The following is a 13,021-nucleotide window of genomic DNA, read 5'->3' as shown; positions in this document are numbered from 1 at the left end:
GTGTGAGGAGTGTGATGGGGTGTGTGGGGAGTGTGATGGGGTGTGTGGGGAGTGTGATGGGGTGTGGGGAATGTGATGGGCTGTGTGATGGGGTGTATGGGGAGTGTGATGGGGTGTGTGGGGAGTGTGATGGGGTGTGTGGGGATTTTGATGGTGTGTGGGGAGTGTGATGGGGTGTGTGGGGAGTGTGATGTGGTGTGTGGGGAGCGTGATGGGGTGTGTGGGGAGTGTGATGGTGTGTGTGGGGAGCGTGATGGGGTGTGTGGGGAGCGTGATGGGGTGTGTGGGGAGTGTGATGGTGTGTGTGGGGAGTGTGATGTGGTGTGTGGGGAGCGTGATGGGGTGTGTGGGGAGTGTGATGGTGTGTGTGGGGAGTGTGATGGTGTGTGTGGGGAGCGTGATGGGGTGTGTGGGGAGCGTGATGGTGTGTGTGGGGAGTGTGATGTGGTGTGTGGGGAGCGTGATGGGGTGTGTGGGGAGTGTGATGGTGTGTGTGGGGAGTGTGATGGTGTGTGTGGGGAGTGTGATGGGGTGTGTGGGGAGTGTGATGGTGTGTGTGGGGAGTGTGATGTGGTGTGTGGGGAGCGTGATGGTGTGTGTGGGGAGTGTGATGGTGTGTGTGGGGAGTGTGATGGGGTGTGTGGGGAGTGTGATGGGGTGTGGGGGGAGCGTGATGGGGTGTGTGGGGAGTGTGATGTGGTGTGTGGGGAGCGTGATGGGGTGTGTGGGGAGTGTGATGGTGTGTGTGAGGAGTGTGATGGGGTGTGTGGGGAGTGTGATGGGGTGTGTGGGGAGTGTGATGGGGTGTGGGGGGAATGTGATGGGCTGTGTGATGGGGTGTATGGGGAGTGTGATGGGGTGTGTGATGGGGTGTATGGGGAGTGTGATGGGGTGTGTGGGGAGTGTGATGGGGTGTGTGGGGAGTGTGATGGGGTGTGTGGGGAGTGTGATGGGGTGTGTGGGGAGTGTGATGGGGTGTGTGGGGAGTGTGATGGGGTGTGGGGGGTGTGTGAGGAGTGTGATGTGGTGTGTGGGGAGTGTGATGGGCTGTGTGATGGTGTGTGTGGGGAGTGTGATGGGGTGTGTGGGGAGTGTGATGGGGTGTGTGGGGAGTGTGATGGTGTGTGTGGGGAGTGTGATGGGGTGTGTGGGGAGTGTGATGGGGTGTGGGGGGAGCGTGATGGGGTGTGTGGGGAGTGTGATGTGGTGTGTGGGGAGCGTGATGGGGTGTGTGGGGAGTGTGATGGTGTGTGTGAGGAGTGTGATGGGGTGTGTGGGGAGTGTGATGGGGTGTGTGGGGAGTGTGATGGGGTGTGGGGGGAATGTGATGGGCTGTGTGATGGGGTGTATGGGGAGTGTGATGGGGTGTGTGATGGGGTGTGTGGGGAGTGTGATGGGGTGTGTGGGGAGTGTGATGGGGTGTGTGGGGAGTGTGATGGGGTGTGTGGGGAGTGTGATGGGGTGTGTGGGGAGTGTGATGGGGTGTGTGGGGAGTGTGATGGGGTGTGTGGGGAGTGTGATGGGGTGTGTGGGGAGTGTGATGGGGTGTGTGAGGAGTGTGATGGGGTGTGTGGGGAGTGTGATGGGGTGTGTGGGGAGTGTGATGGGCTGTGTGGGGAGTGTGATGTGGTGTGTGGGGAGTGTGATGGGCTGTGTGATGGTGTGTGTGGGGACTGTGACGAGATCAGTTCACTGTGACTGAATTTATTCTCCGTGTCTCACAGGGAGAAGGACATTCTATGGCAGAAATCAGACAATTTGGAGTTTAATCAGCGGCAATCGGATCAGAAACATTCATCAAGAAGGGATCGATTCGGAAGCAGGAAGGGAACATAATGACTGAGCTGGGGAACCGTGGAGACATTCAAAGGGTGTCTCTTTTGGAGGGTCCCAGTGGGTGGAATTCCGATCCTCTTTGAGCTATGGGATGTTAGTGGTGGGGTCGGGAGCACGTTCAGCTTTGGATAACCAAGGATAGATCCTCCAATAACCGGCTGTAAATACTCAGGAGCAGTGGCAGAGATCTGATCTCATCCGTTTTACCGCTGCAATTTCCAAAGGCAGTGAAGAGCCTGCCAGCGGATTCACGCAAGTGGTGACAAAGCGACCTGACCAAGTCGTGCCCACAATTTGCCGGTGTTCACACTGACAACAGCATGGGATAGGATGGCCAACTCGGTTTGGACGCATTTCATCACATGACATTTCACCTCCAACCATGCTGTAACCGCACGTCCTCCTGCGCCCAGTCAGCGTGGAGGCGGGTGCAAGCGTTGTGACATCTCTTTTCAGGACACCTGCAGACAACCACCACCATGGGGAAATGTCTCTGACAATGGCAGTCAAGCTCACCACCTCCTTCAACTGTTGTGCCTCTGTCTCCTTCCAGGCTAGGGTTGCCCATTCTAATTGGACATATTCTTGGTGGTTTCATCACATTGGTTGCCCGACACGTCCATCGTCGCGGCGCACCGCCTTCCCACGTCAACTGGATATCCTAGAATCTTACAGCAGAGAAGGAGGCCGTTCAGCCCATGTGCTGGCTTTCTGAAAGAGTTCTTCAGTTCATCCCACTCTGCCTGCTTGCCCTGTAGCCTTTAAACATTTCTTTTTCAAATATTTATTCACTTCCGTTTTAAAAGCTATTATGGATCCTGCTTTCTCCACGGTTTCCAGTTGAGCATTCCATGTCCGAACAATCCTCTGCCTAAGAAACATTGGCCTAGAAATTCAGTAAGGCGCCGCCAGCTTTGCGGCCAGTTACCGCCCAAAGAGGGCTTCTGCGCCAATAGAGGAGTTTGCGCTGATATTCAGCGCAGCGGTAATGGCGGCGGTAGCCGTTAGCGCTGCGCCGGCACCGATGACGTCATCGGTGTGCGCAGTGCCCCGGTTCCGCCCCGATACCGGCCCGATCCCCATATTTAGTTGCGGCCGCCTCTTCCGCAGCGGCCGCAAACAGCGATCAGAAAACGGGGCCGTACTGTAGCCTTAGTGGGGCGCTTTAAGGTGGAGGTGCGGCCGGCCGCTTTTTCGGCGGCCGCCTGCCCGTACCTCCTTCCCCGGCCTCCTCCACCCCCCCCCGCGGCATTGCCGGCTGCTTTCCGTGAACCCGGCACTTCTCCGTGGTGCCGGGCTCATTTGCCGGCACTATCCAGCGGTGATCTCCCCATTGCAGGCACCTCCCCCTTAAGAGAAGGAGGAGGCCTGCAGTACCGCAGCCTGCCGCTCCGCAGCGGGTGGCGCAGCGGCGCCTAGAGCGCTGAAATTCAGTTTCAGCGCCCCAAGCGGGGGCGGGCACACCCTGGAATAGCGCCCGGTTCTGACTTGGGGCGCAAAAACTGAATATCTGACGGGCGCAACTGGCTCCGCGCTCAGCGCTAACTTTTGGGCGCACGCCAGCTGGCGGGCCCAAAGTGAATTTCTCCTATCCTATCCTCTCCCTTCATTTTTCTTCATTAAGAAAGAACTTGCATCGCTATAGCGCTTTTTAATGACCTCAGGAAGTCCCAAACCGCTTCACAGTCAATGAAGTACTTTCTGAAGTGTAGTCACTGTTGTAATGTAGGAAATGCACCAGCCAATTTGTGCACAGCAAGCTCCCACAAACAACATTAAGATACTGACCAGGCTTCCCTCCCAGTGCTCAATAATGCCCTATACCAAACATCCAGCACTTCCTGATCCCAGAAACAACTCAAAAGCTCCTGGATCCTGAGACCTGCCTCCCCAATGCCACCAGATCTTAGGATCCATTTCCCAGTTATCCCAGGATCTGCTCCAGTCTTCCTCAAACCCTGGGACCTCCCCACCCAGGGCTCCTCAAACCCTGTGACCTCCCCACCCAGGGCTCCTCAAACCCTGTGACCTTCCCACCCAGGGCTCCTCAAACCCTGAGACCTCCCCACCCAGGGCTCCTCAAACCCTGAGACCTTCCCACCCAGGGCTCCACAAACCCTGTGACCTTCCCACCCAGGGCTCCTCAAACCCTGAGACCTTCCCACCCAGGGCTCCTCAAACCCTGAGACCTTCCCACCCAGGGCTCCTCAAACCCTGAGACCTTCCCACCCAGGGCTCCACAAACCCTGAGACCTTCCCACCCAGGGCTCCTCAAACCCGAGACCTTCCCACCCAGGGCTCCTCAAACCCCGAGACCTTCCCACCCAGGGCTCCTCAAACCCTGAGACCTTCCCACCCAGGGCTCCTCAAACCCTGGGACATTCCCACCCAGGGCTCCTCAAACCCTGAGACCTTCCCACCCAGGGCTCCTCAAACCCCGAGACCTTCCCACCCAGGGCTCCTCAAACCCTGAGACCTTCCCACCCAGGGCTCCACAAACCCTGAGGCCTTCCCAACCAGGGCTTCTCAAACCCCGAGACCTTCCCACCCAGGGCTCCTCAAATCCTGAGACCTTCCCACCCAGGGCTCCACAAACCCTGAGACCTTCCCACCCAGGGCTTCTCAAACCCCGAGACCTTCCCACCAAGGGCTCCTCAAACCCTGAGACCTTCCCACCCTGCTCGGATGTTATGTAAAAATCATTCATATTGTCCTCAACCAAACCAACAAGGCAATGGTCAGGGGACTTGATCACTCCATAGCCCAAATCAGCCGGGCAATATTCTCGTCCTGCTCCTCGATGCATTTACCTCACTAACGGTGCTCACTCCTGCAGTGAACGATTCCTGTCGGCTTACTCTTCATTTCTTCTGCAAACCTCTCTGGGAAAGAGATTGGAAACTCTGTGGCCATTTTGTGGTTGTTTGATAAACACTGTCCAAGACCCATAGGTGACAGCGAAGGAGGCCAGACAGTGTTTAAAGCCTGTGCCAGGTGCAGACATCGTGAGATTCCTCTTCATGGCACAAAGATGTGCAATGGAGAAAGAGAGAAAATTCTCCACAATGTTAGATGCCCCAAACTGCTGACAATGGGGAAATAAGCTGGTGGGTCGGGTCAGGTCAGGGAACCATCTTTTCACTGGGAAAAAGTGGGATGGACTCCTTCTCAAAGTGAGAATTCCAACTCTTCAGTTCAGTTAAGTGTTCTCTTCATCTAATTCTTCCTAAAAGTAGCAGGTTTGTCGCATTTTAATGTACTCAATGGGCCATCTCTTGTGCGGTCTTCCTTTCTTTTATTCTGTCAGCTTAAATACATTGCGTTCACCCTGGAACTACTAAAGAATGAATCTTTGCTGGTTTCTCTGCTCCCTTGACCTGTTACCCGCTCTCCTCCCCTCACTCCCCTCACTCTTCCCCCTTCCCCCCGCCCGCCACTTCTCCCGCCTCACAGGTTTCCAGGCTCCCCCCTGGCTCACACCCTCAGAGGTTTCCAGGCTCCCCCCTGGCTCACACCCTCAGAGGCTTCCAGGCAACCCCCATCCCGCACCCTCACAGGTTTCCAGGCTCCCCCCGGCCTGCACCCGCACAGGTTTCCAGGCCCCCCCATCCCACACCCTCAGATGTTTCCAGGCACCCCCCTGGCTCGCACCCTCAGAGGTTTCCAGGCCCCCCTATCCCCCGGCGCGCGGCCGGTGTAAGTTTGAATCTAACGGCCGGTTCCGGGAGCGAGCCTCAGGCGGTTCCCAATCCTCCCGCCGCCATTCCCAGCCATTCCCGGCCCGGCCCACAATGGGCCCAGACACTCAGACAGGGAGATGTTGGGACTGAGGTTTGCCAACAGTGGCAGAGGATGCGCTGCAGGCACCGACTCCATCCCCCTCCCTGGCCACCTGCCTCAGGCTGAACCAGATGGTTCACCAACCTTGGTGTGGTATCTGACCCTGAAACTAGGGCGACTATATCTTCCCAACCGGATACAGTGCGCTGCGGGGTGGGAGCACGGCAAAGTTAGCCGGGGCGGGAAATGTAGGTCGAGCAGCGCAGTCAGGCAAAGATTTCCTGGTACTTTGGCGCAAACTGAATCAGCAAAGAGCAGCGGCCGCTGTTCGCAGCCTCCGCCGCCGGCAGTCACCGTGCTCCTGCCCCTCCTCGCAGCCTGGCACTCACCCGCACCGTCCGCGGCCGCTGAGCGCGCTGATCGGTCTCCCGGGACATCCACGCGGCCGGGGTCGGGGGTGGATAGTGGAGCGTGCGTACTGTGGCCGCCGAGCACGATCTCTGCATGAATTAAAGTCCCGCGGTGAGCCCACCCCTTTCGACTGGTTGAAAGCAGGAGATTGACATCTCCCCGGCAATCAGAACCCGCCGCGCCGCACAGCCCTGTCCACTTTGTTGACCAATGACGGGGCAGCTCAGGGTCACGTGGCTGCTGATTTGAACGCGCGCGCATTTGGGGACGAGTTTCCTGAGCCGGGGATTCTTCCGGGGACCTTGTTTGCCCGGGGGACACAGGGACTGTCCCCAGAAAATGAGGGAACGTATGGTCACCCCTGTCCTGAAATGAGCTTCCGACCACACCACATATCCGCGGCATAACTAAGACCGCCTAACTCCACCTCCGCAACATCGCCCGTCTCCGCCCCACCTCAGCTCATCCGCCGCTGAAATCCTCATCCATGCCTTTGTTAGCTCTGGACTTCACTATTCCAACCCACTCCTGGCCAGCCTCCCACATTCTACCTTTCATAAACTTGAGGTCATCCGAAACTCGGCTGCCTGTGTCCTAACTCGCATCAAGTCCCGTTCACGCATCTGCCCTGTGCTCGCTGACCTACATTGGCTCCCGGTTAAGCAACGCCTCGATTTTAAAATTTTCATCCTTGATTTTAAATCCCTCCATGGCCTCGCCCCTTCCTAGCTCTGTAATCTCCTCCAGCCCCACAACCCCCCCGAGATCTCTGCGCTCCTCTAATTCTGGCCTCTTCAGCATCCCCGATTTTAATCCCTCCACCATTGGCGGCCATGCCTTCTGTTGCCTGGGCCCTAAGCTCTGGAATTCCCTCCCTACATCTCTCCGCCTCTCACTCCTCCTTTAAGATGCCTGATAAAACCTGAAATAACACCAGAAAATGCTGGAAACACTCAGCAGGCCCGGCAGCATCCGTGGAGAGAGAAACAGAGTTAACGTTTCAGGTCTGTGACCCTTCGTCAGAACTGGAAAAAGTTAGAGATCTAGGCGGTTTTAAGCAGGGGCAGAGGCGGGGATAGGGGAGAGGGGAGGAAAGAAGAAAAAGGACAGTCTGCGATAGGGTGGAAGGCGGGAATGGGTAAATGTTGCAAATGGGGATGGCAGAATAGGGGCAGGGGTTATAGTCTGAAAGGCCCCTTAAAACCTCCCTCATTGACCAAGCTTTTGGCCATCTGCCCTAATCTCCTTATGTGGCTCGGTGTCAAATTTTTTGTCTTATAAAACTCCTTGAGACGTTTTGCTGCGTTACAGACGCTATATCAATACAAGTTGTTGTTGTTGATTAGAGGATTCTTGATTGTCAATCAAACACCCTTTCGCGCATGTCCGATATTTGTTGTAGCTAATAAACTGTTCAAAGAAAATTTTAAAAATTAACACAATGTTTTTGATGTCCCATTGATTTTTCTCCTGGGTTGCTAGAAGTAATGTCCGGGAGATTAATCCCTGGAGAGTCCGGGACAATCCAGGTGGGTTGGGGTGACCATCTCAGGGATTCAGTCACCAACCGGATAAAATGGCCATCCGACGGCCCCGTGGACTTAGCTGTGTTTTTTATTCATTCACGGGATGTGGGCATCGCTGACAAGGCCGGCATTTATTGCCCATCCCGAGTTGCCCTTGAGAAGGTGGTGGTGAACCGCCTTCTTGAGCCGCTGCAGTCCGTGAGGTGAAGGTACTCCCACAGTGCTGTTAGGTCGGGAGTTCTAGCAACGATGAAGGATCGACGATACACTTCCAAGTCAGGATGGTGTGTGACTTGGAGGGGAATTTGGAGGTGGTGGTGTTCCCGTGCGTCTGCTGCCCTTGTCCTTCTAAGTGGTAGAGGTTGCAGGTTTGGGAGGTGCTGCCTCGGAGGTCCCCTCAGTGAAACGTGGTCGGTCGCTGTAAGCGAGGAAAATCTGGATGGTAAAACAGAACTAACAGACTCAGGTGTTACCCAGATCAATAGTTTTATTACGAATGCACACGGGAGAACTACCTCATCCAACCCCAGCTGGAGGCATCGTTCTCAGAGGAAAAGTGACAAAACAGTTTATTAGACAACACCCACTTATTACTAATGGGGTGTATACATGGGAATATTGATACTGTAGGAGTCTCTGCACTCCTAACAAATAATCTATAACTTACTGGAAGTTAACAAACTGAATTTATTGTCTAAGAACTTTACAAAACAAGAAACTACAGGAGAAGCTCAAAACAGGTCTTTTCTCTTTCAATCCACACGAGGACTGGCTGGCCCCGCCCTCTACCTCTGACGTCATGATGTCATCACGTTTCCTGCCGAAGGGGACGTCACGTGACCCACGTGATGACGTCATCGCGTCAGATCGCGATGTTGTCGATCTAGCTCTGTTTAACCAGAGCCAACTTGAAAGGTAATAACATTGGTTACAGACAATTATGTAAGTCACTTCGTGGTTTTGCCACAATACTTCATTGGTTTACATGATTAATCAATCAATTACTAAGCCTGTCCTTCGAACTCGAGTACCCCCTGAATACATCAGTAAAAAGCTTGTCGACTGTAGGAGGCTTCATATTCATGAGCTATCTCTTATTTTGTTATCGGTATGGGGAAGTATTTTCCAGCAGAGACATGGCTAGCTGGATACAAAGCCACATTGAATTATGTAGCTGGCTGACTACTTCTTCAAGGCCTTATTTGCTGCTGCTTCTTAATCATGCCTTCGTACTCTTATCTCTTCCAAGAACAGGCTCTTTTTAAACAGTTACCAGGTTGTAATTACAAGCAACATTTCAGAATGCCTTTGGTCAGCTAACTTCTATTTATGTTAGTCTAAAAGGGTTAATATAGCCAAGTATCCCATGGTGCTTTGCATTTGTTTTCCAGCTAACAAGACAGAAAATGGTACCTTTCAGATAGTTTTATACCGGTCGAATATTGAGGCCCCCTTTATATCCTTTAAACCAAATTTTATCCTAACAGTCACCTCAGCGCTGTTGGTGTAAATCCTACAAATAATTTAACCACTTTTTTTTAATTACACGATCACTGTGTAATCTCTGTATAACATGGTGACAGTATAATCCGCTTATAACACACAGCCACTTCCAATCTGAGCCTAATACAGAAACTGAATAATCTCTCTATATCACATTGTATAAATCTCTGCATAACCCACAGTATGTAATCTCTGATCATTGTATAATAATCTCTATATAACGCATAGTCAGTGTGTAATCACTGTATAGCACACATTCTCAGCTCTATAACATGTAATAGCTCTGTAATTAGAACAATATTTTAAATACAGTATTATTTTATTGAAATAATTACACTTCTGACTGAGCCAATGAAATTTTATAGTTCCAGCAGTCATTTCAGTATGGGGTATCGCTCTCTAACTCTCTTGCTCTCTCGCACTCTTTCGCTCTCTTGCTCTCTCTCACTCTGTCTCGCTCTCTCACTCTGCCTCGCTCTCTCTTGCTTTCTCTCGCTCTGTCTCGCTCTCTCACCATCTCTTGCTCTGTCTCTCTCGCTCTCACTCTGACTCGCTCTCTCTCTTGCTCTCTCTCGCTCTCTCACTATCTCTCACTCTGTCTCACTTGCTCTCTTACTCTCTCTCACTGTCTCGCTCTTTCTCACTCTGTCTCACTCTCTCTCACTCTCTCACCCTGCCTCGCTCTCAATCTTGCTCTCTCTCACTCTGTCTCGCTCTCTCACTGTCTCTCGCTCTGTCTCTCTCTCACTCTGTCTCGCTCTCTCTCACTCTGACTCGCTCTCTCTCTCGCTCTCGATCTCTCTTGCTCTTTCTCACACTATTGCTCTCTCTTGCTCTCTCTATCTCTCACTCTGTCTCACTCGCTCTTTCTCTCACTGTCTCGCTCCCTCTCACTCTGTCTCGCTCTCTCTTGCTCTCGATCTCTCTTGCTCTTTCTCACACTATTGCTCTCTCTCGCTCTCTCACTATCTCTCACTCTGTCTCACTCGCTCTTTCTCTCACTATCTCGCTCTCTCTCACTCTGACTCGCTCTCTCTCGCTCTCGATCTCTCTTGCTCTTTCTCACTCTCTTGCTCTCTCTCGCTCTCTCACTATCTCTCACTGTTAAGTCTGTGTGTTCTAGTTGTATTTAAGATTAATTACTGACACAGACTACAAGAATAACGTTTCAACAGGTCTTTACTAGTTGGAGGTCAGGGCTATACTAACAGCAATATCACTACACAGTACTTATATACCAGTGGTCACCACCGGTATTACGTATACAGCAGCCAGAGAAAGTAGTACATCTCTTAAGGTGGAACAGGCTTAAGTTCTCTTAAGGTGGAACAGGTTACATACACCACAATCCTCCCTTTTTAGCTTAACAGTCATATCCCCATTTAACATAACATAATAACATATATACATATATAACTTCAGGTATAAACAGTTCAAAGGTTCAGTCTCTCAGGAGGCCTTCTGATTCGGGTTGGATAACGCCTTTCAGTGGTCTCTGATTCTTGTTGCTGAGGTGACTCCTCTAGTTGGTTTCCTATGTATTGGACGTCATCATCAGGTACATTCCCTGCCGAGGTAGATGCTTCAGGTTCATTAACGTCTTCCACAGTTGTCTCTGTCGCAACCATGGGTTCGACCCTTGCTCTCGATTCTACCAGTTGATCCGCATGACGCCTTATCACATTGTTACCAATATCTACTGTGTACATCAGAGGTCCTTGTCTGGCCCGAATTGTTCTGGACTGCCATTTTTCATTTCCATAGTCCCTTGCCAACACTGGTTGTCCTACGTCGAAACTTCGAGTGGTCTTGTTATTAATATGCCGGAACTGTTTGTTTTCCACTTCCCTCCGCACATTTGGTTTTAACAAGTCCAACCTGGACCGCAACCTCCTGTTATAAAACATCATGGCAGGACTTTGGTTAGTTACTGCATGAGCGGCGTTTCGATATGCCATTAGGAAATTGTCCACCTTGTGTTGTAGCGGAATCTGATCATCGTTCATGGCCTTTATTGCCTTTTTGAATGTTTGGACAAATCTCTCGGCCAACCCGTTTGTTGCCGGATGATATGGGGCAGAGGTATAATGTTTCACCCCATTCTTCTTTAAGAATTTTTGGAATTCTTCCGACACGAACTGTGGTCCGTTGTCCGAACATATCTGTTCTGGCAATCCGTTCCTTGCGAATATTGTTCTTAACACCGCAATTGTCTTTTCTGAAGTAGTGGTATTCATCTTGATCACTTCTGGCCATTTGGAATGTGCGTCCACCGCAATTAGGAACATGGAGTCCATGAATGGACCAGCAAAGTCAATATGTACGCGTTGCCATGGGGCTGAAGGCCATTCCCATGGGTGTAGCGGTGCGATCGGAGGTGCATTTTGCACTTTTTGGCACCCAGCGCAGCTTTTCGTCAACTCCTCTATCTGTTGGTCAATACCCGGCCACCATAGATAAGCCCTAGCAAGACTTTTCATCTTAACTCCCCCCAGATGACCTTCATGCAGTTCATTTAGAACTCTTTCCCTTAACTTGGGAGGAATAATCACTCTTGTCCCGTACATCAAAGTACCATGGCAGACGGACAGCTGGTCTCGCCTTGCCGAGAATGCCGGTAACAGAGGATCACCACGTGTTGGCCATCCCTTCACTGTCACCTCGTAGACTCGGGACAGTGTCGGGTCGTTCCTGGTTTCTCTTTCAATACTTGCATTGGTGACTGGTAAACACTCGATGATGGTCGAATGAAATAACTCAACAGGGTCAACTTTCATCGTCTCTTCTTCTTCAGGTAGTGGCAGGTGCGACAGCCCATCAGCATTGCCATGCTGCTTTGTACCTTTGAATTCTATTTGATATTGATGTACCCCTAGGAAAAGGGACCATCTCTGGAGTCGCTGTGCTGTCATCACCGAAACACCCTTCTTAGGGTTAAAAATGGATACCAACGGCTGATGGTCTGTCAGAAGTGTGAATTTTTGGCCCTGCAGGTAATGATTAAACTTCTTCACTCCCCATACAAGGCTGAGAGCCTCCCTATCGATCTGCGCATAGTTGCGCTCAGCGGAGGTCAATGATCTGGATGCAAACGCGACTGGCCTTTCCGTGCTATTTGGCAACTTGTGTGAGAGTACTGCCCCAATACCATATGGAGAAGCATCACAAGCCAACCGAATAGGCAGTGTCGGGTTGAAGTGAGCCAACACTTCCTCTGAGGTGATCAATTCTTTGCTTTTGCGAAATGCCTTCTTACAGTTTTCGCTCCATTCCCATGGTACCCCCTTCTGTAAAAGAGCGTTCAGCGGGTGCAGTACCGTGGATAGATTCGGTAGAAACTTATGGTAATAGTTAATCAATCCTAGAAACGACCTCAACTGAGAGACATTATCCGGAGCGGGAGCCTTTACAACTGCCTCTATCTTGTCAGGAGACTTATGAAGCCCCTCCCGGTCAATGACATGACCACAGTACGAGATCCGCTTCTGAAAGAACTCACATTTCTGCCGATTAACTCTAAGTCCATACTCTTTCAGTCTGTTGAGCACCAGTTCCACGTTTGCGAGGTGTTCTTCATCACCATCTCCTGTAATCAGAATATCGTCCAGGTAACATTGTGTGCCTGGAATTCCCTGTAATACCTGCTCCATGGCCCTCTGCCAAATTGCTGGAGCCGATGCCACTCCAAAAACCAGCCTATTATACCAGTACAAACCTCTATGCGTGTTGATCGTGAGGTACTGGCGTGACTCTTCTTCACCCTCCATCTGCAAGTACGCCTACGCCAGGTCTAACTTGGTGAAGTGTTTCCCGCCAGACAACGAAGCAAAAATATCCTCAATCCGCGGAAGCGGATACTGCACCGTGTGAAGCACCGGATTAACGGTGATCTTGAAGTCTCCACAGATGCGAACCTTCCCTGGTTCTCCTGGCTTGTTGCTCGAAGGACGTTTCATAACGGGAAC

The 13,021-nt window shown here is 51.8% G+C and overlaps 1 protein-coding gene across 2 annotated transcripts in view; it reads left to right on the top strand.

Moving 5' to 3' along the window:
- LOC147120728 (uncharacterized) overlaps positions 1-7,458 on the top strand; it is a 205,978-nt gene extending 198,520 nt beyond the window's left edge. Inside the window, exons 11-12 of one of the 2 annotated variants that reach the window (XR_015078228.1) lie at positions 1,725-5,324; positions 5,360-7,458. Coding sequence is in view for 1 of the 2 variants with exons in the window: in XM_085986957.1 (XP_085843083.1) it covers positions 1,725-1,836 (112 nt within the window). In the remaining variant the exon portion in view is untranslated. Of the gene's footprint in view, positions 1-1,724 lie in introns of both variants that reach the window. The other variant, XM_085986957.1, reaches the window with a different exon arrangement.
- Positions 7,459-13,021: the final 5,563 nt, after the last annotated feature.

This window comes from Somniosus microcephalus, chromosome 4, assembly GCF_052327205.1.
Source record: "Somniosus microcephalus isolate GS21.2 chromosome 4, FLI_Smic_1.0, whole genome shotgun sequence".
Lineage (NCBI taxonomy): Eukaryota > Metazoa > Chordata > Chondrichthyes > Squaliformes > Somniosidae > Somniosus > Somniosus microcephalus.
This window is presented reverse-complemented; position numbering and strand designations above follow the sequence as displayed.